At 43.4% G+C, this 25,842-nt stretch overlaps 1 protein-coding gene across 1 annotated transcript in view; it reads right to left on the bottom strand.

The window, feature by feature from the left end:
- Positions 1-8,931: 8,931 nt before the first annotated feature.
- Rnf144b (ring finger protein 144B) overlaps positions 8,932-25,842 on the bottom strand; it is a 49,427-nt gene continuing 32,516 nt past the window's right edge. The window contains exons 4-7 of the mRNA XM_035441533.1: positions 16,221-16,416; positions 14,180-14,324; positions 10,470-10,559; positions 8,932-9,072 (exon numbers count right to left, since the gene is read on the bottom strand). Coding sequence (XP_035297424.1) covers positions 8,932-9,072; positions 10,470-10,559; positions 14,180-14,324; positions 16,221-16,416 — 572 coding nt within the window. The remainder of the gene's footprint in view (positions 9,073-10,469; positions 10,560-14,179; positions 14,325-16,220; positions 16,417-25,842) is intronic.

Genomic DNA, 25,842 nt, shown 5'->3' with positions numbered 1-25,842 from the left:
TGTCTGCCTCTGCGAGTGCTACCACACCAGGCCCTTGTTTTGTTTTTTAACACAACTTTCCCCAGCAAAAATCATAGGTTTGAGGTTATTTGCTTACCTGACATCCCTGAAGCCCTGGGTTTGGTCCCCAGCACTGCATAAGCTGGGCATGGTGGTGAATACCTTGTAAGACTTTCTAGCACTTGGGAGATGGAAGCAGGAGTATCAGAATCAAGGTCATCTTTATCCACTGAGCAAATTGGGGGTAGCTTGGCTACATGATCAAAAAAAGCTACTGTATGGGAAAAAAATTAGAATGATTTAAAACATATATTTTTTCTCTGTCTACCATATTCTAACTGAACAGAATATTATTTTATTTGGGAAATATTTATGAAAAGCAGCATATGGGAACATTTCTTTTTAAACTATAAAGACAATACATGTACAGAGAGGTTCTAGCTGCTCACAAACAGAAAGTTCCAATGTGTTTCAGTACCCACTGCCAACTTCATCTAGGACTCTTTTTGGAACCATGTCTGGCTGTTGTGGGACAAAATCTTTCCTGGGGAGAAGAAACGGACACATCTACTCACCGCAGATAGGGAACCGCCAAAGTACAGATAACCATCGAAGTCCAACTTGGTGAACCAATGAGTTTTATTGGGTTCACTTACAGAAACAGAAATGACTCAAAGACAGCTGCATCACCAAAGCCCACCCCAGCATGGGTGACAGCTCACAGAGCTGGGGACATGGAGCACACAGCACAGCCTGCAGGCCGATCAACCGGTTGGAGAGTGTCCTTCCCAGGTGCCTCAGTTGGTCTAAACCTCTTCTAGGCAGCTCAGCTGGATTTTGCTTCTTTCAGGAAGCTGGTCTAGTCTTAGTCTCCTTTGCAGCTCTGTTCCACTAGTGTTAGAGGGACTCTCAGCTTTTTTGTTTACTTCTTGCAGGGAGGGACCTAGTTATTCTGGTCAGTTTCAGGGACTTCCTGGAGATACCTTGAGTTGTTTACCTTCCTGCTCCAGGAGCTTCCCTATACATTAGAATTCTTCAATCTTAAAGAAAACTGTTATAAAACACTCGTCCCTTCTTTCATCAATTACATTCTTTCTGCCCCTTTTTCTGCAGTGATCACCAAGCCTTGGAGGGGGGTTGACTGTATAGATGTGCTTCTATGGCTAAGAAACAGTTGCTTGCTCAAGAGCTTCAGCAATCATTCTGAGTTGAGGTTGACAACTGTGATCTATGGCCTATGAGTGTAGACACAAACATAGTTTAGAGGGCAGTTTGACAGGCTCATTAAACCCACATAGTAAAACGATAGAAGTTACTTCCCACTGGAACCTGGGACCTCCCAAGCCACAGGTTTTTGTCCTGGCTCACAGTACCAGACATGAATTTCCTCTTGTGGAGCAGGCCTTAAAGCCAGTCTGAAGGCTGTTGGTCTTACCCAAGATAGCTGAGCCAACTATTGCACAAGCAGGCACATCTTGCCTAGCATGTTGGTATTTCAGCATGCAGGGTCCATATAAAGCAGGGATGTTGGTGACAGTTCTCCATCAGCAGTCTGCATAGCCCCTTCTGGCACCACTATCAGAGAGGTCCCATCAGTGGTGGAGATGTTATCCTGTGTTTGTGTTTGTACTTCTTCCATTAGAAGTTGTGTTTGCATGTTTCTGGGTTGGATGGATGACTTGTTGGTTAGTGAGACATAAGCTGGACAGCAGCCTGCACTGAGCTATACCCCTGTCTTCTTCAAGGATGCCTTACAGAGCTTAACTGCGACCTCTGGTAGATCTCAGGAGATGGATTTCTAGCTCTACCTGAAAACAAAACTGGACACTCTAGCCAGTTCTCCCAGCTAACTCCCCCAATCCCCTTGCATCTCACAGAAACACCTATCTGCCATGACAGCCTGGGTATTCTAGAGCTGTACTGTCCCAGGCTCCTTGCAGCAAAGACTGGACATGTGATGTGATTCCAACCAATGGGAAGGTAAAATGAGACCCATCACAGGGCTTCTAGGACAAGACCTGGTCCCCAATACCATTCGTTGTTCTGTTTCTGACAACAGACATGTAAAATTTGACATGGGTATATGTGACTACCTGCTTAAGCAGCTTCCCTCACAGGATGGAATGTTTCAATCTCAGAGGACACCATTACACAACACTGGCTCAGCATTCGTCCTCCCCCAAGCAGTGACATGCACAAATGCCATTGTGCCTCTCATTCCTCTTGCCTCCCTAACAAATACCACTTAGAAGCACCTTGACCTTGAGGATTCCACCCAGTCTTCCTGAACTGACCAAATGACATGTATAACAAACAGTTGTCCCCAGACCACACCAGCAGTCAAGGGGGGAACCAGGTTAGAACTGAAGCCTTCTGGCTGAAAGCAGAGCTATCAGTCCCAACCCGACGCCTCCTGGATTGGCAGAGGGCAGGGAAGACAAACAGATTGTGACAGCACATTGTCCAGCCCTCTCCCAGCGCTCATTCGCGTGCTCCTGCTATGTCAAAGTCCCAGCGCCAAGCTGGAACTTGGAACAGGCCAGTCTGAAGCCCATTAGGGCTCTGGGTGAACTGTAAAAATTCATTTGTTCTTGAACAAATTGGCTTGGGTCCAAAACGTAAGTCCATGCTAATCAATGGTCAATTTTATAACTCACCTCAAGGAAAGCTAGTGTCTGTTTGAATGTGTTCATCACCAAAAGGAGATACACACCCTTGAATCACGGCAGACCACTGCAGAGCTGGAAGACAGACTTAGTTTCTTCATCAGGTGCCTGGTGTGACTGGCTTCATGGTTCTTGGGAAAGTATTGTCCTTGTTTCTTTGGGTGAAAGGAATTAGCTGGAACAAATCAAACTGCTCCTAAGAGCACTGATGGGAAAGTTGGACAGGAGAAGTGCCCCCTCTACAACTGGGCCGAAGAATGTCACCACAATAGGCCTGTGGCCATGACCATTGAGAGAATAATCAGAAAAGCAATGAGCTGATCCCAAAGCTGCCTTTCTAGAACTAGTGAGAGAGATTGCCAGGCAAGCAGAGTGCAGCTACTACCATGCTTTAGAAGGCTAGAGGAGAGTATCTGGTGAGTTTGTTTGACAATATTCATCTATGTGCCATCCATGCCAAGAGAGCCACCATCATGCCCAAAGGCATCAGTTGGCTCATCAGATATGAAGAGAGAGCGCTTATGTGAAGGTAGTTTTCACAGCATTTGGTAGCAAGTTCTATTAAGATACTCTTAATTTGTGACTTTTGGGTAAGAAAGTTCTTTACATTTCTATTATATATAGTATTCTGTCTGCATGTATGCCTGCAGGCCAGAAGAGGACACAAGATCTCATTACAAATGGTTGTGAGCCATCCTGTGGTTGCTGGGAATTGAATTCAGGACCTCTGGAAAACCTGCTAGTGTTGTTCTTAACCACTGAGCCATCTCTCCAGCCCTAGTAATTTCTTTATAATAGGATGTGTTTGAATTTAAGTTACTCCAGCTCCCACTTAGGATGAATATTGAAAAGTGACTGCCCACAGACCTCAAGGATGTCACTCTGGCTCAGGACTGACAAGCTGCTGTATGCAGAAGGGGTGAGGAAATGCTCTTGCTTCCGCCAATTCACAGCTGTGCGTGTTAATGACTTGGTAGGTAGAAATTCAGGTACTAGAATTGATAAACAATATGCAGGATCCTATTGCAATAAAACTGCTGATAGCCTGGGGAACAAAGGCAAAAATGAGAATCAATATAGCACTGCTAAAATTGAAAACCATAAAGGCAGAAAATGGAATACAAAGTACAATTTCATGCACATCAGAAAACCATTCTGTAGGTTCATTAGAAGCTCCTTTCTAGTATCCGAAACTGTCAAGTTGGTTCATTTAATAACTAGCCACACACTCACAAGTTGGTAATGATTCCAGGAGAGGATCTGGATCTGTGTTAACTCTGAGTTGGCATGGATGCATGGAAAGGGAGCTATGGAAATGTGCCTGTAGGACAGAAGCAAGCACTCTGTGTCTGAAGTCATGACCTTGGTGAGTGTTGTGCTCTGACATTAGCAAGTGAACTTGTTACTTCTGTAGCAAATCACCCTCCATCTCCTGTCCTTCTCCAGGCAAGTCTCAGGGATGATGGGATGGGGGATGGGCTTGATTTCATGAGTACCACCTACTCTGGGAATGTTCTCACACACACAAACTTTAACTATGATAACTTCATATATATGTACAGGTATGTATATATCTATAAATACATATATAAAACTATACCTACACACACACAAAAAAAAATCCGGTCTGTTAGGGCACTGTAATCCTTTGAGGAAGGCTTGCACTCTTTTTCTGGTTGCTATTCAATATCTGACCCTTGCGTTGACAAGAACACTACTAGCCCATTGCTTTCTCTGAGAAATGAATATGGATCATCTTATGGGAAGATTCCCCAAATTCTTTAAATAATTTATGTAAAAATATAAAACGTTGTAATTCCTTAAAGTTATAATAATTATAAGAAATACATTTTTTCCTCATAATCTAGATCTGGACGTGCTCTTTAGGGCCTGAAGATAAAATAGATTTATTATCTACCAAGGGAAAATAATTGAATTGCAGGAAAACCTAATCATAATTCTCCAAATTCACTAGATGCATAATTTACATTGCAACAAGTTTGCTGGCTAGGGCACTGATTAAACTCACTGCTTTATGAAATGGTTCATTCAATATTTCTTTGGGAATGCAAATTGAAGCTTAGAAAATAGCAAGCATACTCTGGAAATTCACTAATGTTGGCATTCTAGGAGATGATTAAGAAAATTAAAAAAACTATAACCCCAAATGTCTTACTGCCTCCCCCCTCACATGCACACACAAACTTGAGTTATTACAGAGTGAAACTGAAATAGTCAGTTGGTTGCAAATGTTAAGGTATCACTGAAAGGGGAAAATAACATTAGCAAACAGACGACATCACTTCAATAAAGTGAATCTTCAGCCCTGCAGAGACACAAGGCCTAGCTGTTAACCAACTTCTGGCACTCAACCTTAGGGGAATCCTGCCCTGAATACTAATCAAATGGAAATGACCATAAGCTAATACTCTCATATAATTCCTTTCTTTAAATCCATAACAAGGAAACCCATCCTTCTAAGAGGTTTTCAGAAGGTAGAACTGACCTTGGCATTCAGTCTAATCCTCGTTTTTTACCCAACCCTACTTTGACACAAAGCAATGGTTTGTGGTGCGGTTGTTAAGATGGCTAAAGATGCCTTATTTCGGATTGCTTCTCTGAGTGGTATTGACCCCTGTGTACTGCTGAGGTGAACTTTCCCACACAGTATGATGAAGTCTGCATTGAGGGATGCCTTTGCACTTCCCCTGTTCTTCAAGAAACACAACACTAAGAATCATTATCTAGATATACATTTTGGTTGTTTTTGTAAATTCCAAGCCTGGGATTTCATAGTGGTGTAGTTGGTTCTTAGCGAATAAGACTGAACATTGTACAGGACAAAGGCTAACACGTTTGGTTTCCTGCTCACATTTATTGGGGCTAAAGAGACTAAAACAGTTAATTTTCTTCCCAAAGAATTGAAAAAATATATATAATACAACAGCAATTTAAGTAAGCACATGACAAAACTTCCTAGATCATGAACCAACATGAGATGTGATAGCCTATAGATATCAATTGAGACAGCTTTATACAATGTCATTCATCTAAGGCATGTGTGAACCGGTTCTCACGGCCGCATGTGTGGACACAGTTTCACATACATAAAGGCGTCTGTCTGCTCATGGACAGAGAGATATGTCCTTTAGGATCACCGGGCACAGAAGGATAAAACAGCAAACTTGGTTACTGAGTAATTTTAAAGGGGAAACTTGGCTTCCAAGAAACAGTTTTGTACATCCAAAAATCAATGAGGATTTTCCACTTGAATGAAGAGAATTATTTTGTGATGCAAACTACAAGAAAATTCACACGGAATTATTTGCTTTCCAAAGGCCACTTTCAAAGTACAGATTTCAAATGCAGAGCAAATACCCACGGCATGAACAAATAGGATGGCTGGGATTCTAGCACTTGCTTCTGCATGGCTTCCCACCTGTCTTCCCTAATGGATTCTAGTGGGGGAAACCTCAGAGCGGGCAAGGTCTGGATGATGGACCATCGTATCCAGTAAGATTTCTGGAAGGTGTAAACCTGATGGGCTTTGAAACCTATTTCAAATGGACTAGAAAATTTTTGCCACAGCCCAACACTTTTGATAAGAATCTTCCTAAAGGACAAGGAGGAGGCTGAAGGACAGAGTAAGCAAACTCTCCAGAGGACAATGCAAGGTGAAAACACCAGCCTCCCCCATCACGGCTCCCTCTTTGTGTCTTGGTAATCAAGGATGAGTTAAGCTGGTGCTGTGCCCTGGGATGTGCCAGAGATACAGACACTTGGGTTCTAGCTACCAAGTTCTCCAGTAGGTTCAGACATACCTTCTCACACACATTTTGCCACATAAGGAAGAAGACACCATTATTCAGGCACTTTGCAACATTAAAAAAAAAAAAAAATCCAGTTAGGTAAAAATCAGTTTAACAAACAATCCCCATCCCAGCCAAAAAATAAAATCAAAACTAACGCTTTTATAAAAAATCCCTGGAAGGCAATTTCCCTCAATTTCCCCAGGGAAATAGCATAGACCCTCTTTTCCACCTTTACTCCAAATCCACCAGCTCTTACTTCTGAGACAGCCGCATTCAGGTTTCCTGAAGTCCGTGCCAGTTAGAGCCATGCTCAGAGAATTTGCTAATGTTGGCTAGTGTTGGTGTTGCTGACACTCTTGCTACAAAAATCCAAATTCAGTTGTGTTCCTGTCATGCCCTGAGCTGCAACAAAGGCCGCTCCCCCTCAAGGGAGGCCGCTGACTATGCCTGTGCAAGTTAACCACTCACACAGATGCACATTTATATTGGGACTAATATGACATACCTTTTCAGAAGAGGGTTTTTGTTTTTCTCAAGTGCTTAGACATTCAATGAAAAACAGAGCTAATTTATATGGAGACATTTCTAATAAGTGATTCAAATGACTTGGGCTGGTTGCCATTCCAAAGTTTTCCAGCATTCTATGATTTATACAAACTGGTGAATAAAAAAAGTACACGGCCAATAATATGTACTGCACATATACATCAGCTATTGATACATGTGTGTATGTTAAAGATCCTTGAATATATACATTCCCCCTTAGGAAATGTCCATCCCACTGCAGAGGCAAGGCGTCAGTCTTTGATAAGAGATCCAGGATAGCAGCAGTTTAAACATTCTAGTCACCAAGTTACCGTGGAAAACAGAATAGGCCCTGAATAGTCTCCCTGCCTTGAGGAGACGTCTCCATTAACACGGAACACAAACTGCTCTTAAGAAGCACCAGGCTGCATTGCTAATGGCAACTGTATAATCCTGTCACTAGAGAAAATATGTTCACCTTTTTAAAATCTATTTGCTGACTAATGGTCTAATGGGCAGGATGAGTCACACTGAGGTGGCACAAATCCAAACTACTAAAGACACATGAAACACTTCCATTTGATTTCTTGTTGTCATTTTATCTGTTTCTTGAGGACACAGAAAGTGCTCAGATTGTCTGAACAGCTCCCAGGAGAACGATACTAAATTAGGCTGAGCAAAGAGCTGCTCTAACTTGCGTCTGAAAGTATGTAAATAACCTGATTATCACTTTACAGACAGCATAAAATCACACTAGGCATTGTTTTAAAAGATTTGTTTTTGAATCTACCCTCCTGGGTGAGTTATAAACTTATAACAAAAATTCACATGTGTACTAAGTAAAAAAAAAATACCTTTTATGCTGACAGATAAATCATTTAGTCATAGAAAGGTACAAGGTCTTTTATCTAATCTTACTTTGTGTCATCTGTTGGACACCTCCATGCTTGTCTGGGAGAGTCACATGGATTCTAGATGTATGTATGTATGGATGGATGGATGGATGGATGGATGGATGGGTGGGTGGATGGATGGACGGATGGACTATAATGTGTACTGCTGATATACACTTTCCAGTCCAACTCCTAATCTGAGGGCCCAAGAAAGGACCCTTCCACAAAGGCTTTGAAGCTGGCCTACCCACACCCATATAAAACACTTTTATAGACCACAGCTGCAGGCTGTGAGCGGTGCACTGGTTACTTTAGAAGAATAATGTCTGCCAAACAACAGACACTAAATTAGGCCATGTAGTTTTACATGTTACAACCTTTTCCTGGGAAGGGACAACTCCCTCTGAACAGCAGTTTCTTCTGCCTGAAGATGAGATTACACAGGGAGAGAGCTATTATGTTTCTGCCAAGTCACTGTGGGAACACTGAAGAAGTGCTCGCAGTAGCTGGCACAGGCACGCCAGCCAGTGCATCGACTCCTGAGATAAGCAGCCAGCTCTATTGCTCATAGAACTTCTTACTATGCTAGTCTTATCCTTCCCCTCTGACTCTTGGCTTCTGCCATGTGACTCGTGGCAGTGGAATCAACACAGACTTTTGCTCAGTTTGCAATGCCACCAAGCACAGCAATGCCATTATTACACTGAATATTCATCCAGGCTCCTTAGGTTTGGACGGAAGATGAGCAGCCTGGTGGGATCCTTTGGATGGCAAGATGGTGATGCGTTAAGAGTTTCCCAGGCAAGGGCGAAGCTCCCAGCCTGCTCCACAGACACAGTCTGGACTGTTGCATCTCGACACGCAGGAACACTGGCACCCGGGACTTGGCCTTTTCCAACACCGAATGCTGTCAGGCAAGTTCAGGGTCTGGACACAGAGGCACTTCCAAAGTTTGGCAAGGAGAAGGAGGCAAGGTTGCTAAGTGGGGCTTTATCGCTGCGCTGTCTCATATAACCCAGATGTCTGTGTAGGTAACTAAGTTGTGGATGGATCATGCTTTTTCTTCTTGCCTCGACAGGACTTGCAGACACAGCAGATTATACATGGAGAGGCCAGGAGTAGCAGGGGTGAAGTCACCAAGGCAATAATGCCTAATCCCACAAGGATCCCTACCACCTATAAATTGAAGAGAAAATCCTGTTTCAGAAGTTACATCATCGTGGATGTGTACATGCTTCCAAGTGTAATGGCCTTTATGGTGTGAATGTGTGTGTCTCCCCCTTCCAAATCCCCATGTTGAAACCTTCATGCTCAGTGTGATGGCACTTGGAGAGGGGAGCCCTAGCTGAGACTCTGGAGCCTTGGTGGTACCAGGGAGCTCAAGAGTTCTCCTCCACTCTCAGCTTTCTGCCGTGGGAGAACACAGCAATAAAACTATCATCTATGAACAGGAGGAGTGCCATGAGTGTCACGCCTCATTGCCAACATATCTAGATCTAGAATCATCTAAGAAACACACCCCTGAATGTGTCTGTGGGCACATTTAATCAGGATTAACTGAGAAGGGAAAATGTGTGATGCCATCCCATGGGCTGGGCATTGGATTGAATAACAAAAATAAAAAAGAAGAAAGCCTGATGGATGCTCGTATTCCCCTTTCACTGATTCCTGCTCTGCTAAGACATAAGGAGGCCCAGCCTCAAGTTCCACTGGCGTGAACTCTGCCATGTCTTCCCCACCATGATGGACCATATGTCCTCAAACCATGAGCCAAATTGAACTCTTGCTCCTTTAAGTCCTGAGACAAGTGTCTAACATAAGGACCCTCAGCAGAACCCGTCCACATTGATACCCGAAGTTCAGACTTGCAGCATCCACAACTAGAAAGAAGCCATCTTTGTTGTTCCAGTCACCCGGTCTATAATAAATAGTCTGTTAGATGAATGACTAGGATGCTGTCTCAGGCACATTTAGCAATGTTCTAAACTGGACACAAATTACAAAGCCACAAAGGACTAAATCAAGGGAACAAACAAAAGGCTGACTCAAGCTTAACGGTTAACTCCAAACCCTGAACTGTGGGTGTTGGCTCGTTCTCTATCAGGGCTTCTCTAACAGTCTCACAGGGACATTAATAATGTTTGTTAGGATATGAGCATTGGTTTCCTCAAAGGGAGCATAGCCTTTGATAAATACAAAACACTATTAAAAAACAAACCACAACTCCCTTTGAACCTGCCACATAAACACACAATGACATGTACAGAGGGATCCGAGGCCCGGCAGGAGCCCATCGTATTGGGGAACTCTCCTTTGATGGCTGGTGTGCTCTAACTGCTTGGAGGAAACTCCTCCCATGTTTTGCAAGAGCAAAGAACATGGGTATTCACTTGGCTGCTCACTGTAGTGCTCAGTTCTCTGGTGCCTCTGTCCCTCAGCAATTGTGCTCTTGAATTAACTTCAGGGGGCTGCCCCATTGTTCTCTCTCTCCTTGTACCAGAACCTCCCAAGAGGGCATGGGAAAGCAAGGAAGCTACCTAAGTCCAATGCATCTCATGGAGGAGGGAGGGTACCTGTGTTCGGTTCCACATTACCGATGCTCTCGAGTGGCCCAGCTTATTCCTGCATGGCCCTTTGTCATAATGCCTGAGGAATATGTCATTCTGAAACACAAAGAGAGGAGTTTCAGTAAGTGCACAAAGTGGAGTCGAGAGGTGGATATTAGGTGCACAGGTCACCTAACGATATGAATGACTTCTTCTAGGAATCCCAACCCGTCCTCTTCAGCTTGGCTTGCAGCTCTGTAAATCACCCAGGAGACAAATCGTAACAAACTATTGGCTGAGGCAACAGAAAACCGAATGACCCGATCAACCATCTCCGACAGGTAACTGACAGTGAGCTCTAGCAGAGGTTTGCACGGAACATGAGAACCATAAGCCAGGAGCATGCCTGACGTGAGAAATGCCACCAACTGACAGCTAATGGGGAAGGGAAGCCGGTTAAGAAAGTAATGAACGAAATAAAGAGACAGGGAAACAGGAACTTGATGAGAGGGAAGCTACTGAGGAGAAAGAAGGCAATGGCTCTGCCAAGAGAAATAACTCGGAGCTGGATTTGTGGGGGGAGGGTAAAGATGAACTACAGTTTGGACATGCTGAACTTGTCATCCAAGCAATACAACCAAAGGCAGCCCATTACTTACACCTGGTCTTTGAAGGAGAGACTTGGGCATTACTATACAAAAATTGGGGGAAAAAAATCACAGAACTCAAGGAGATTAATCTAGAAGGGTAGCTGCCTGAGAAGCAAATGTCTTCAGAGAAGACCCCATGAATAGATGAGGAGTCCTGAAAGAAGACTAAAGAAACTGAGATACAGTCGGAGAGGCAACGTCAAAGAGATAGAAGAGATGGCAACTGGCTAAGACGTCCAATGCAGCAGAGAACCTGGGAAAGCTAAGGATGTTGATCTTTTCCAGTAAGAAGGAAATTATGCAAAACCTTGGAAAGAATATATTCAGGGTGTAGCCGCATGGCTATGTGGCATGTCTTATGCTGACTGGAGGAAGGCGGATGTCAGCAGCAAGAGGTGACTGGGCTCTCTGGAAGCTTGGCTTCTGAATACAAAAAAAAAAAATGGACTGTCAGTTTAAGGAGGCTGGCTCCTCTCCAAATGGTAAAGGAGTAGAAGTTGAGGTCACATGAAAGAGAAAACAAAACTGAAGGTAACAAGTCTGTGAGGTGCCATTGCAGCCTCTGACGTGGCACGGTAGGAGCAAACTCAGTGCCCAGCACAGAGTCTCTCTGTTTGGTGGCTGTCTCAGACGTGGGCCTTAGAAAAGCCTCCTTTGTCACAGGTTCTCAACTTTCCCACAAACACATCAACACCCACCGAGTGGCACAGAATACTGCCATGCAGAAAAGCATCTTTGACACCAGCCGATGCCCTCATCTAAAACAGAGAAAGCAAGGTCACAAGGCACAGTGACAGAAAAGCGTGCTTTAACATCTGAAGTCCATGTGTTCAGACATTTAACATCTGTCCCATTGCATCTCGAAGGCCCACACAGCACAAGTGTCTGAACAGAGTGTTCACAACACCACTCGGCAGACATACTCCAGCCAAAGAATGGGGGTCTGGTGCACACACTGAGTCCCTTACGTTCTTCCCTCCTGAAAAGAAGCACGCGGGCTCAGCTGCCTGGTAGACAGAAACGCAGTTTCTGGTCTGGGGACACCAAGGAGAAAACCCTAGGATCTCTTTCGAATGTGTAAATCGTGTAAAATACCACACCCACTTGTCATCTAAAGGACAATGTTGCAGCAAAGTTACTCAAAGTGGAAACCATTTGTGTGCCGTTTAAATTCTTTTCGAATCCACCTGCAGCTCTCCAATCTACTGCACTTCCTTTAAAAAAAGACCAAGCTCACAGAGATGTCTCCTCACGATGTCCTCAACAGTTTACCTAACTTGCAGCTGACTTGTGCCAGTAGGCATTCCATTAATGACACCTTCGCTTAGGATACTACAGCACGCAGCAAACTGCTAGTTGAATGAAACCCGGCTGTAAAGCAAAAGCAAGAGCCGATGAAGAGACACCAGTGTAAGTGTGTACTGTCTTATGTCACTTGATACAAGCTAGTCAGCGGAGGAGGGAGCCCCAACTGACAAAATGTCTCTACAAGATTGGGCTGTAGGCAAGCCTATGGGGCATTTTCTTAATTGGTGATTGATGGGGGAAGAGCCCAGCCCATTGTGGGTGGTTCCTCTCTTGGACTGGTGGTCCTGGGCTCTTTATGAAATCAGGCTGAACAAGCCACAAGGAACAAGTCAGTAAGCAGCACCCTCCATGGCTTCTGCATCAGCTCCTGCCTCCAGGTCCCTGTCCCGCTTAAGTTCCTGACCTAACTTTCTTTGATGATGAACTAGGATGTGGAAGTGTAACCAAATAAACCCTTTGGTTACCAAGTTTCTTTGGTCATGGTGTTTCGTCATAGCGATAGTAACCCTAACTAAGACATGTGTGACCGAGGTCTGACCCCAATATGGACACCCATTGTAGCTTCAAATTGCCCTGACAGGAGTATCCATAAGCAGTTTGCACCACCTCAAACGTTAAAAGATTGGGAATGAAGCCCATCGTTCTCAGCCACCCTTCCTACAGCTGAGGTCACTGTTCACGTTGGCACAGGGCTGAATGGAAATGCAGCTGACTGTGAGAAGACACACTATCAGGTAGTGAAGGAGAACATGATAAGACAAGTCCCAGGATCTAGCAAGTGGCAAGGCAGTACTTCCTGTCACACCGCCACACAAAACACAGGGACGAGAGACAGCAGCTTCTCTGATTGCAAGGAGGCAGGATGCCGGCCCCTCCAAGATGCTCATGGCTGCGTCTCCAGTGACCATGTCTGCACGTGAAGGACCTTGGCCTGGAGGAGATTATCCTTTGTGATACAAATGTGTCTGGTCCCATTTCATGGGAGAGCGAGTCCTTCCTGCTTGTGGTCAGTGGGAATGAGAACCATGACGGGGTCAGAAAGAGGCGATGTTGCTACCATTGGAGATAGGGAAACAGAATCAAGTCTACAATGCAAGCAACCCCATCTCTAGAAGAGAGAAAAGCAAAGAACTGGATTCTCAGCTAGGCTGCAGACAGTGAGATTCATATTAGACTTCTAATGCACAGACACAGTTCTGAGTTGCTTTAAGCCATAAAGCTTGCCATCATTTGTTACAACAGTATTATAAAACAAATGCACTATTTACATGACATTGACATGATATTTACATGACAGACGTAACTTCCTCCAAAGCATAAAATGCCTTTAAAACACAATGCAGTCTTGAAAGCAAGAGTGGCATATCTAAGGTACCACAAAGAGGTCTCATGGTGTCTGCAGCGGCAATGGGGATGTGACTCGGTGGCACGGTGCTTACCTAGCATGCACAATGACTGGGTCCAGTGCCCGGTGCCATGGAACAAATGAAAGCGAAGGGAACGAGGATGTGAGAAGTAAAAGGAAGGAGGGGGAGGGGAAGAAGGGAAGAAGGGAGACGCGGAAGTAAAGAAGGACCAATGGAAGGCACCAGGCTGAGGAAATCTCGCTAAGAAAAGCAACTTCCTTTTGCAGGGGAATAAGAGGCTCTGAGGTTACGGGAAGGACAGTAGGGCTCTGACTGCTGCGGCACAGACTACAGAAAGGACGGTGGGGCTCTGACGGCTGCGGCGCAGGCACAGCAAAGGGCAAACGAGCAGCCTGTTGCGAGGCGCGCTTACGTCCAGGTTCTGCAGACAGTACCAGCAAAACGTGTGCTTGCAGTTTTTGCACATCATCTGGGCACAGCCTTCATTGCGCTCAATGTAAATGCGGCAAACCGGGCATTGTTTAATGGGGGCGTTGGCCTCCGTCCCAAAGAGGGCCCTAAAACAAAACAGATGAGATGTGTTCAGTCAGGGGTCACCCACCTGATTGCCAGGGCCGCTAAGCGGATGGTCAATACATTCTGTTTGCTGTGTTTAGTTCACTTCCAAAGAAAAGGGTGGGAGGAAAAAAATGGGAGACATGGATTATTAGTTGTTCAGATAGCTCAATAAGAAAGAATTTATTTATTTTGGCTCCTAATGAATTATATAATTACACTTTCCACAGCTGGCTGACTTTATTGCTTTGCCAAATTAATACTTCATTCCTGGATCACACATTCTCTGAATGAGAAGTCCATGGAGGGAGTTAGACTGTGAGAAGTGCGATGCGGTCTCTATAATGACCTGCTCATTAAATGAGGGGAAGAGGTGGGATCCAGTTAGCAAAGCTCACAGAGGTGCCAACTATTATCGAAAAGGCCTCCTCCAAGTTGCTGAATAGGCCAGTGTGTGACCGCAGCAGAAAGGGACACAGGACACAGTGGTTCAGGTTGAGCAAGGAGGGAATCAGAACACCCCATCTCACTCCACTGACAGACAGCGTATCAAAGCCAGCACCCAGCACACAGAGACATGGCAATTCACAAAATGTTGTCAAACCTATGGTCAGATGTGGTGCTGGAAATAACATAGCGCAGACAGTATTTCTATTTTAATATTCTCCTTTGGGCTGGAGAGATAGCTCAGCAGGTAAAGATACCTGCTGCTAAACCTGATTACCTGAGTTTAATCCCTGGGATCCATGTAGTAAAAGGAAAAAAAAATCTCTCACAAGTTGCTCTCTGACCTCCACATATGATGGCACAGGTCCACACATGTACACATGTGCACGCACGCGAATGCACACACACACACACACACACACACACACACACACACACACACACACACACGAGTAAATGTAATAAAAACTTTAATACCCCCTTTTCCCAATGGGGATACATACTCATAAGAGGCTGAGTGTCTTAGATGAGGCTACCTGGATGTCACAAATAGTGCCAGAACTCAAGTCACCCCTCTCCTCTGACCTCTTTAAACTAACAGGGGGAGGCTAACGACTATGCAAGACACTGCTTTAAATCTGATGGAGATGGCACAGAGCACTTCATGTATCAGTGTTCTCTTTCCTCTGGGCTTGGTCTGATATTCAAGCATAGCACCAAAGCCAGGCAGTATGACTATTCCTGAAGACAGGTTCTGCATAGTCTGAGGGCAGTGGGTGAGTAAGCCAACTGGCCAGGAACACTGGTGTTTTGTTCTTGCTCATGCAGAACAGCCTTTGCCTCAAGCGAAGCATGGGATCCAACACAAAGGTCTCTCACTCTGCTCCCAGCTACTGCTATAAAAACCCAGGCACCCGCCAGTTGAATTGCTTCACAACGTAAATCTCAGGCCTGGCACCACCTTTCATGACATAAAGCATTAGGAACGACTCTTTCTTCTCGTATTTTCTAAGCACTTAGGAAGACAGTCCACCTGTCTGTGTGCTCTGTAGGACTGGCATACCCCACAAGCTGGCCATTTAATCAGGTAAGATCATCTCTCTGTTATTTTGTAAACAGGAAGAATGGGCTACACCAGTGATGGGTAAATGTGGTTTTAGACAAGCCCTGACTTTCTGCTGAAACCTACTGAGCAATCAGCCTCTCCACCCAAAGGGAATGAACTGAAACAAATTTAACATGACCTGGAAGGTTCCCCATAGGATAAAGAGTTAGAATCCCTTTAGACATACTGTTCTGGTTAGTGTCTGTTACCATCTTACTAATTTTTCTCAGGATATTTCTACAGTGAATGCCTAAGAGCCATGCTCTAACTCCTTCCCAAAGGTGCTGATGTGAGGTTTGAGAAGAACACTGGGGATAATCCCAAAGATACTTCATCCCTTCCTTACCCATGCTCTGGCACAATGGACTGTTCTCTACAGGCAGCCTCCCCATGCCAAGCATCCTTGCAACACGAGCAGAATTTCAGCTGGCAAGAAGGACACTCCACCATCACAGGCTTCCCTGGGTCTCCTGCTGCAATATGGCACACTGTCTGGCAGTCTGCCACAGGGCACCATGTGCGTAGGGGGTCCATGTGAACCTCTGAAACATAAAGAAGGAAATGGTGATGGGCTTTCTCCCATCCAAGCATTAAGCTTGCTCCCCTTCATTGGCCTTTTTTTTTTTTTTTAATAGAGCAACACGTGTAGCATAGTATCAGTAGAAGAGTGGCCATCTACATGACTGACAGTCTTCATAATGGATCCAAGCCCATCAGCTACCACCCACCATCCAGAGCACAAGGTCATCCCCACCACACTCTCAAGGTAGGAACAAATAGAGCAAGTCTCTCTGCTCTTGTTAATAGGTATGCTATGGTCTTTAACCAAAAACTATATCTTACCTTTAAGCACTCAAAATGGGCAAAAACTTGCCAGGCAATAGTGGCACATGCCCTTAATCCCAGCACTTGGGAGGCAAGGGCAAGTGGATATCTGAGAGTTCAAGGCCAGCCTGATCTACAGAGCAAGTTCCAGGACATCAAGGACTGTTACACAGAGAAACCCTGTCTAGAACAAACAAACAAACAAACAAACAAAAAGGCAAAAACATGTCTCTTCTATGATGAGCTAAGGTACCATCTTGGAGGAAAGGGTGCAGAACATCAACACAGGAGAACAAAAGCATTCTACATAAAAGAACATGTGCATTGGGCTCTGAGATACAGTTCCTACAGCAGGTAATTGGAAAACAAGGATTCAAATAGTTTAGGATCAAATAACATCCAGTGTGGCTTAGCTAGAAAGTCAGACTTAAGTGGTTTGCTGTCTTCCCAGTGAACAAATTAGGGACTATTTACAAAGTGCCTGTAGGCTCTTAAAACAAACAGGAACTTTCTCAGGCTATAAAGTGATAGCCAGCCATTTAACAGTGGCTAGATCCATGCAGCACACAGGAGAAAGGGTAAGATCGGCAAGTGGATAGCCAGCCATCTGGTTAAGTTTTAAAGTCTCTCTTGTTTTCCCATTTCTTGCTCAAGATCAGATCCCATTTCTCTTCATCCACTATGCCTTATGATGAGACATATGAGGCTAGTAGAGGGCAGCAGTAAAGTAGCCTTTCTTTTTCTGAATGGATATACTTTACAAATTTCTTACTGATGATGTTTCCCTCTTAACCTCTGAGGTTAACTCCAACCCATTATGACTAAATTAATAAGTTGTATAATGGGAGAAGTTATGACATGTTTCTATCAACATATTGTTTCAGGCATCCAAAGCGGTACAATGAAAGCAGAAATGATGAATGAGGGAACAATTACAGATTCTGATAAATTGCTATAAGGTAGTTTAGAACCCAGGGAAGCTGCTGCCCATGGTCCAACACAACAAACACCAGGAAAGGATCTGAGCCACCGAAAACAGTGATCTGAACTTCCCAGCATCATGATAGGACATGAGGACCAGGCAGAAAATCATGGCATCAGGGCAAGGATGGCAGCATCACAGTTCTCCACAGAGATGTGTACCAGATGCAGCATTAGGGGAGTCTGTTGTTGTGCTAAGACCTTGGTGAATTCAGACAAACGTAATGGCATGACAACACTAGGTGGAACAATCTTAATAGGCCACTGTCATAGAGAGGTCTCATTTATGTGGTCCAGATGTTATCCTGTGGTCATGTTTGTTCTTCCTCCATTAGAAGTTGTGTTTGCATATTTCTGGGTTGGATAGATGACTTGTTGGTTAGTGAGACATAAGCTGGACAGCAGCCTGCACTGAGCTATTTATACCCCTGTCTTCTTCAAGGATGCCTTACAGAGCTTAACTACGATCAAAGGCAGATCTCAGGAGATGGATTTCTAGCTCTACCTGAAAATAAAACTGGCCACTGTAGCCAGTTCTCCCAGCTAACTCTCCCAATCCCCTTGCATCTCACAGAAACACCTGTCTGCCATGACAGCCTGGGTATTCTAGAGCTGTACTGTCCCAGGCTCCTTGCAGCAAAGACTGGACATGTGATGTGATTCCAACCAATGGGAAGGTAAAATGAGACTCATCACAGGGCTTCTAGGACAAGACCTGGTGCCCAATACCATTCATTGTTCTGTCTCTGACCATAGGCTTGTGAAGTTAAGACACTGGGACAAGCATAAGGACTCTGAGGAACAGCTGGTTTAAGACATTTGAGCTGACAAATCAATCAAAGACACCACTGCCCACCTAAGGACTTCCTGTATAAGAAGTAGGAAGATGTCCTTGTGTTCAAGACATTTTCAGACACTCCATTCCCTGTAGCTGAAAGCATATTAACTTACAAAGCTACTTCTAGTAACAGTGAGTAAATAATCACACTATAGTGCTGTTTCTCCCACAGGGAAGATTTTACTGAGAGAACTATAGGACCATGTCCGAGATGACCTTAGAAGTTTTTCCTATACCCATAGTTTTATCAAGATGTACAGCACATGGAAATTATACAAGCAAATAGAAACAAATCAACACACATTATTCTGTAGAAACCTCGTGCACTATAACACAAATTCATGTACTTTTTAAGAAAAGTTAATACATTGTATCACAAAATAAAGTTTTATATAATACATTCATGTAGTTGAGCATTGTTTATATTTTTTAAAAATATAGGGAAAATGTATAAAATAATAGTAGATGTGTTAATGAAAAGACCAGATTAGGAAATAGTATAAATGAGAAATATTTCTAAAACTATGTATATAGAGACATATTTCAACTGCTTCCAGAATACTCTTTAAAGTAACAGCTTTTCCTGAGATGAAGGTCAATAGTTAGGTGAAAATGGATTTTCTTTATTGTGAATGTGAATTTTTAAAAATTACACTTATTTATTGTGTTTTGTGATTGTGTGCATGCCACTGTGTGCATGATGTCAGAGGACAACTTGTAGGGCCTGGCCCCTTCCTTCTGCCATGTGAGACCCAGGGATTGAACACAGGTCTTCAGGCATGGTGGGAAGGCCCTTTACCCACGGAGACATCTCTCTGGCCCATGTGATTTTTTTTTAAGGCACAAATATCACTTGTGTAAGTTTTTTTGTTTGTTTGTTTTGGGTTTTGTTGTTGTTGTTTGTTTTTTTTTTTCAAGACAGGGTTTCTCTGTGGCTTTGGAGGCTGTCCTGGAACTAGCTCTTGTAGACCAGGCTGGCCTCAAACTCAGAGATCCTCTTGCCTCTGTCTCCTAAGTGCTGGGATTAAAGGCATGTGCCACCAACGCCAGGCTGTATAAGTTTTTAAATTGTTTTTTTAAAGCTATTTTCTGAAGCCAAGCATAGTGGCTCACATTCGTAACCTCAGCACTCAGGAGGGAGGTGTCACTCAGAAAGACAACAATCATTTTTCCTGGTATCAAGACCAGTTGTTACACCTTCTAGAACTCTGTTCTTGATAACTCTCACCCATTTTACTTCCTGTCATCCTACCTATCATATCTTCCCGAATGTTCTGAAGTAAAGGGTTTGCTGAAAACACCTTAATAAATTGCTCCCCCCCCCAAAAGTCACCAGCAAAACCCCTCTGGGTGCACTCCCAAGTGCCCCTTCTAGCTGATGTCTCACCTTCCATGTCCAGTGGTTTGGGCTCTGTCTTCTCCCTTTCTGACCATTACTCTCCTTTCTCCTGTGCCACTAATACTGCTCTTAACTAGCATCCCTGGATACTGTTCTTGCTCCTGACTAGCATCCCTGGACACTCTTCTACTTATTTATGTCATAACTAAGGCTCAGCTCTCATAATTTGACTTTGAGGCACTGCCTCTCTTCACTAAAAGACTGAAAACTAGTCATGTCTATTTCTCACTCTTAATTCAATGACTGATTTCAAGTTCTTGTTAGGGATTTGGGCATATGAAACACAAAACATAAAGATTTCTGTGCTCAGAAATCTCAGAGTATGAAGATCACCGTATAGAAGGAGAGAAAGATTTAAAACAAAATAACACCTAAGAAACAAAAAAAAAACTAGCAATGCAAATGGTTGGGAGTGCATCTCCCAAGACGACAAAAATGAAATTATTAATAAACACCTGTGAGCCATGCTTGGGGATGGAGATAAGGGTACTTAAGAGCTACTTACAGAAAGCCCTCTATGCTTTCCTTCTTGTCCACATACTCATAATAAAATTTCCTGTTTTAATTAAGTCTAACATCAAAAGGCAAAAGTGGTTTCTTCTAATCACAGACAAAGCAGATAACACACGCTGAGATGAAACATGAGAAGATTAAGCCAGAAAAGGGCAAAAGCACTATATAAACACAGATTTTTTAAAAAAGAAGTCCCTTAGGTGGCAAGGGTGCAGCCAGTCTGCACATGGAGGCACAAGGGGAAAAGTCTCTATCCAGATGTTAGAATTAAGCTTCTGTACTTAAAGGACACATCCTGATGGGCCCTGGCAGCTCTCAAGCCAAATGCATCTCTCCCCAGATCCAAGGTGAGTGGTACCACACTGGCAGATTGAAATCAACCACAGCAAAGTGGCAAGCATTACCAGCTAGAGGGTCACAGAACAGAGGCTAAGCTGAATAAACACACCAATACACAAAACCTATGTCATTCAGCACATAAAATCACGAAGCACCCAGTAGGAAAATAAAGAGCCAAGCTTGCATAGCCTAAAAGGAAGAGTAGCCAGAACCGCCAACAGTGACGGGGCTTTTCAGTACAGCTCGTGGCCAACGGTTTCTCCTTCCTAATCATCCTTGATACGGACAGACACACACACCTGTAATAAAACCCACATGTGTACACAGCTTTCAGATGGTATTTGTTTTTATATGCTAAACTTGGTATTCATTAATGGCTTGCTGCACATCTTCCTGGGCTCTTCGACCTGAGTGAGTGGGTCCCCTACCCTGGAGTACAGGCTGTTTCCACCATGTAGGATGGAAGTACATCCAAGGCAGGTGCCTCTGGAACCCTCTACAAGGTTTCAAACACCTCTCCTGCTCTCAATCAGAGGGTTACACTCTGTGCGTTCTGGTCAACCTCAGCAGTCTAAGGTCTTTCCTCTTCTACACACAGAGTCAGAAGAAAAAGACAGATGAGGTACATGTGAATGCAGTCACTATGTGAGTCTCCATCTGTCACTCAGCATCACTACTTAGGTTACATGATTAAAGCCTAGGGGGCATCTGTCCACACAGCAGGGCACTCAAGGAACAGGATGTCATCATTTGTGCCTAAGAGGTCTGCTTGGATGGATACTGTTTCCACACAGACTTGAACAGGCCCTAAGAGGCTTCTAAGTACTGTCCTGGTCTTTACTCTGCTTATCATGCCCTAAACCTTAAAAGTAACGTTAATGAATAATCCGGTAGAAAGAGACAAATCAAGTCACACTCCTGAAAGTCCTTCCACTTCTGCTTCTGTGGTAACATCGGGAGTTAAGTCAAGCAGGGGTTAGGGAAGAGTAGACTGTCCAAAAGAGGAAGTGGTTCGGGAACACAGAAACGGGAAAAAGGGAGTTTTATTTCTTGCAATCCAACAGCCATGCCCAAGACTTCTACAGATGCACACAAAAAAACATTTTTGAATGAAAAAAAAAAAAAAAAAAAAGAAGTGTCTTGGTGCCTCTGGTTGAAAAGCACAAAGGCCATTTAAGTGCAAGGCTCCTTTCTCTAGTCTCCAGTTTGTCAGGGCCAAGTCCCCAGAGAGCTGACGCACATTTTCTGCCCTGTCTATGGGCTATTACTAATTTGGTTATTATTACTAGTCGGGCGGTGGTGGTGTACGCCTTTAATCCCAGCACTCAGGAGGCAGAGGCAAATGGATCTCTGTGAGTTCGAGGCCAGCCTGGTCTCCAGAGAAAGACCAGGAGGCCAGGACAGGCTCTAAAGCTACACAGAGAAACCCTGTCTCAAAACACAACAAAAAAGAAATTACTAGAGATAAGCTTTTGAGAGTGGTCCTGCTTTCATGCTTATTCATAACTGTACATTTTTAATAATCACATTTAAGCCCCTTCGGTTGGAATCATAAACTGCAAGTGGTTTTGATCTGCTTCTAAAGTTTACCTAGATGATGCATATGTAAAGGATTGCCCACCCAAGAAACCATCAGCCACACTTTTCAAAAACAGAAGACAACCCAGAGTGGGAGGCAACTGAAGCCAGCTAGGGGAACCAAATGCTCAAGAACACGGAGTCTCACCCCTTAGAAAAGCGACTGTTTAACCCAACACTTCCCGGCTTTGAAATGAGATGGTGAAGATTAACATCCCACTCCATAACACACTAAACACACTGACTGCACACGGCACGCTCGCCACAGTCCAAAGTCAAATTCTTCAGCTCCCCAACCATTCTTGATTTTGAGTAACATCGAGTTCTTTGAAAGAAAACCTACAAATATGTGCTTCTTATTGTGATGCTTTTCATGTAAGGGATTGAGAAATCAGTTTGATGAGTTGTAAGTGTGTATGTGCATGCATGAATGAGTACATACATTCCAGGTACAGATACCAAAACCCTGAAAGTCCTTTACATAAAATGGCACAGTATTTACATGCTTTCAATCATCCCCAGCTCCCTTAAAACACTGACAACAATGTAAATGCTATATGGATAATTGTTATATTATTTAGGGAATAATGAAAAATGGGTATATATATATATATATATATATATATATATATATATATATATAATATTCAGTACAGAAGTAACTTTTTTAAAAATTCGTTTTTTGATCCAAGGTTGGCTAAATCTGTGGTTGCAAGAACCACAAATATGAGGCTGATCATAAGATGCATTTCTTACTCTAGGTTACTGATAACCGAAAAAACACAGTAACCTCCACAAGGCAGGCTCTGTCATCGTGTAAGTGACTTACACATGTGTGAAACTGGAAGTCTCTTTTGGAAGACTCATGTGCCAAACTCCCAAAGACACTTTACAGTACATGAACTTCCTCCCTTGGCTTCTTCCATTCTGAGGGTTCCCTATTTCCCCTCTCATCCTCAGCGGTGGACCTTCCCTCTCCTTCCACCTGTGAGGAAAGAGCACGTAGAAGAAACAGCTGTGCACATCAGTCTGCAAGCCTGTGTGCACCGTGGCTGGGCCTTCCTCCGGCAACCCAGGATAAGAAATACATTTTAGAGTCAGTCCTCTCTGTCTGCAGGCTCTTCGTGCATAGATTCTTCTGTCTAGCAACCTGCAGTGTGCTCCACTGCTCATAGTCTCAAGAATTTCCTGTGTATAATTGTACCCATTCCTCTCCTACATCAACCCCTCTTCTTCAGACTTAAATTCACATGCAAGACGCTTATCAGGCAAAGGCAATTGCTATGCAACACAGGCCTGGGGACCTGATTTTAATCCCTGGAACCCACAGACAACTCCATGAAATTGACCAGCTCCAAGGAGAGACCAACTCCACAAAGGTTTCCTCTGACTTCCATACATGCCCTGGCACGCATGCCTCTCCCCTGACATCACACACATACAGCATGATAATAATAAATATGCAAATTCAAAAGACAAGCAAACAGGAGGGAGCTGTAGGGGGAAAGGGTTTCAGTTGGGAAATAGTTAAAAGAGGACACTGGGGGATATGATTGAAGTTTATTATATAAATTATGAAATCACGAATGAGTAATTTTTTTTAAATCCATAAACCTAGACTATAAGAATCTAGACAAGCCAGGTGGTGGTGGCACACGCCTTTAATCCCAGCCCTTGGAAGGCAGAGGCAGGGGATCTCAGTGAGTTCACAGTCAGCCTGGTCTACAAAGTGAGTTCCAGGACAGTCAGGACTGTAGCACAGAGAAACCCTGTTTTGAAAAAAACATAAAAAAAAAAGAATTTAGACAAAAGCAGTCTACCCCAATGGTGACCTCAAAACTATACATTATGGTGAGCATGACATAATATATGTCCATGCACATGATTTAAAAGTGATTAATCATGACATACTTCATCGGAGAGGCAAATTCACAGACTTTGAACTTGGAATTTATTCTGCAAAGGAGATCTGGTGGCTGAAGTAAAGACCCAAGGCTATTTATCTTGTGACTACTTGTTCATGCAGCTGTACAAAGCAAGAAAAGCCATTTCAAACTTCTCTACTTCTGTATTCTGACAATTATTAGGAAATCGAAAAAGCCTGGGAAATGAAAATTGCCACGAGATCTAAGATCTATGCCTGCCCCACATGACTATTCTGTTTTCAAAACCTGAATCCAGTCAAGCTCAGCATTGGGGTTGGGGTGAAAGGGGAAGAGGAAAACAAAACAAAACTGAATCCTCAACTCTTGTTTTCTCCACGTGACAACCAGCTGCATTTGATGCGTGCCATATGCAATTTGTTTTTATTCTGTTGTATACCTTCTCAACCAACAACAGTGGTTTTCCTGTCATCCTCTGACATTGTGAGCCTACTCCAAAAGAGATACCACAGGAATTTTTATTATTGTGGGAAACATCACACACCCAATTTAATTTAATTATCAGCTGAAATAAATCAGGCTGTATTAATTTTTATGACCCAATACATATTTAATTATGCTGAAGTTAATTTGCTTTTGATACCTCAAAGAGGAGGGGTCCTCTGCAGATAGTAAAAATGCCACTAAACTAAAGCAATCAGAATTAACATCTGCTATCGTCAATATGGTCCATGTAGACAGGGTAGCCACCATCAAACAGACTGCTCTCAAGAGAGCTGGAAAGACTCAAAGATTTTTAAATTTGGAATAACATCTAAAGTCATTTGTTCTAACACTATTACAAGACCCACAAAAGTTTACATAACTCAAGTTTTGTGAGTTTCCGATGAGCCCTTAAGTTACAGCTGGCTATCCAAAAGAAATCATGGTATTAAATAAAAGTTAATAGCTGCTATCTCCACAGGACTCTTTTCTCTTTAATATGACTATGTTGGATATCCTACCACATTAAGTCATAATCTCTTAGAAGATGGTTAGAGAAAGTAGGATTCGTACCTAAAATAAGGGGAAATTATTCTAAAGGAGATGAACATGGTGTGTTGTATAGAATTTGGACAGAGTGTCAAGCTTCTAAATGACATTCTAGAAGCTAGGAAACTAAGGATGGAAACCCTCAGTAAAATATGTAAGCTAAGATGAAGAGAAAACAAGTGATGCTGTTGTACTCTACTGAAAGAAGTGGCTGTCGAGGTACAGGAAACATGAAGCTGAGGAGAAAGTGTGCCTGTCAAGAAAGTTGTGAGGGATACGGCGGATCATCATTGTCCAAAAAGATGGACTCAAGACTCATGCTTGAAGACCTGTCCAGAACTGTAAAGCATTACACAATTTCTTGAGCTAGTCCTACAGTAGAACACCTACCTAGACTTTGTAGGTGGAGAAAAATAAATTGTATGCATAAATAAAATTATTTGATTGATTTATCATGGACAAAAGTAGAGACATACAACACCATCTACAAAAGATACCCTGGTTGTAAAGCCTGCCTAACTTTTTGTAATTAGGCAGAACACACTACCACATGTCAAGAAGGTGTGAGCCAATCATAAGA

Source organism: Cricetulus griseus, chromosome 3, assembly GCF_003668045.3.
Source record: "Cricetulus griseus strain 17A/GY chromosome 3, alternate assembly CriGri-PICRH-1.0, whole genome shotgun sequence".
Taxonomy (NCBI): domain Eukaryota; kingdom Metazoa; phylum Chordata; class Mammalia; order Rodentia; family Cricetidae; genus Cricetulus; species Cricetulus griseus.
The sequence above is the reverse complement of the archived record's forward strand: the minus strand, read 5'-3'. Positions and strand labels throughout refer to the sequence as shown.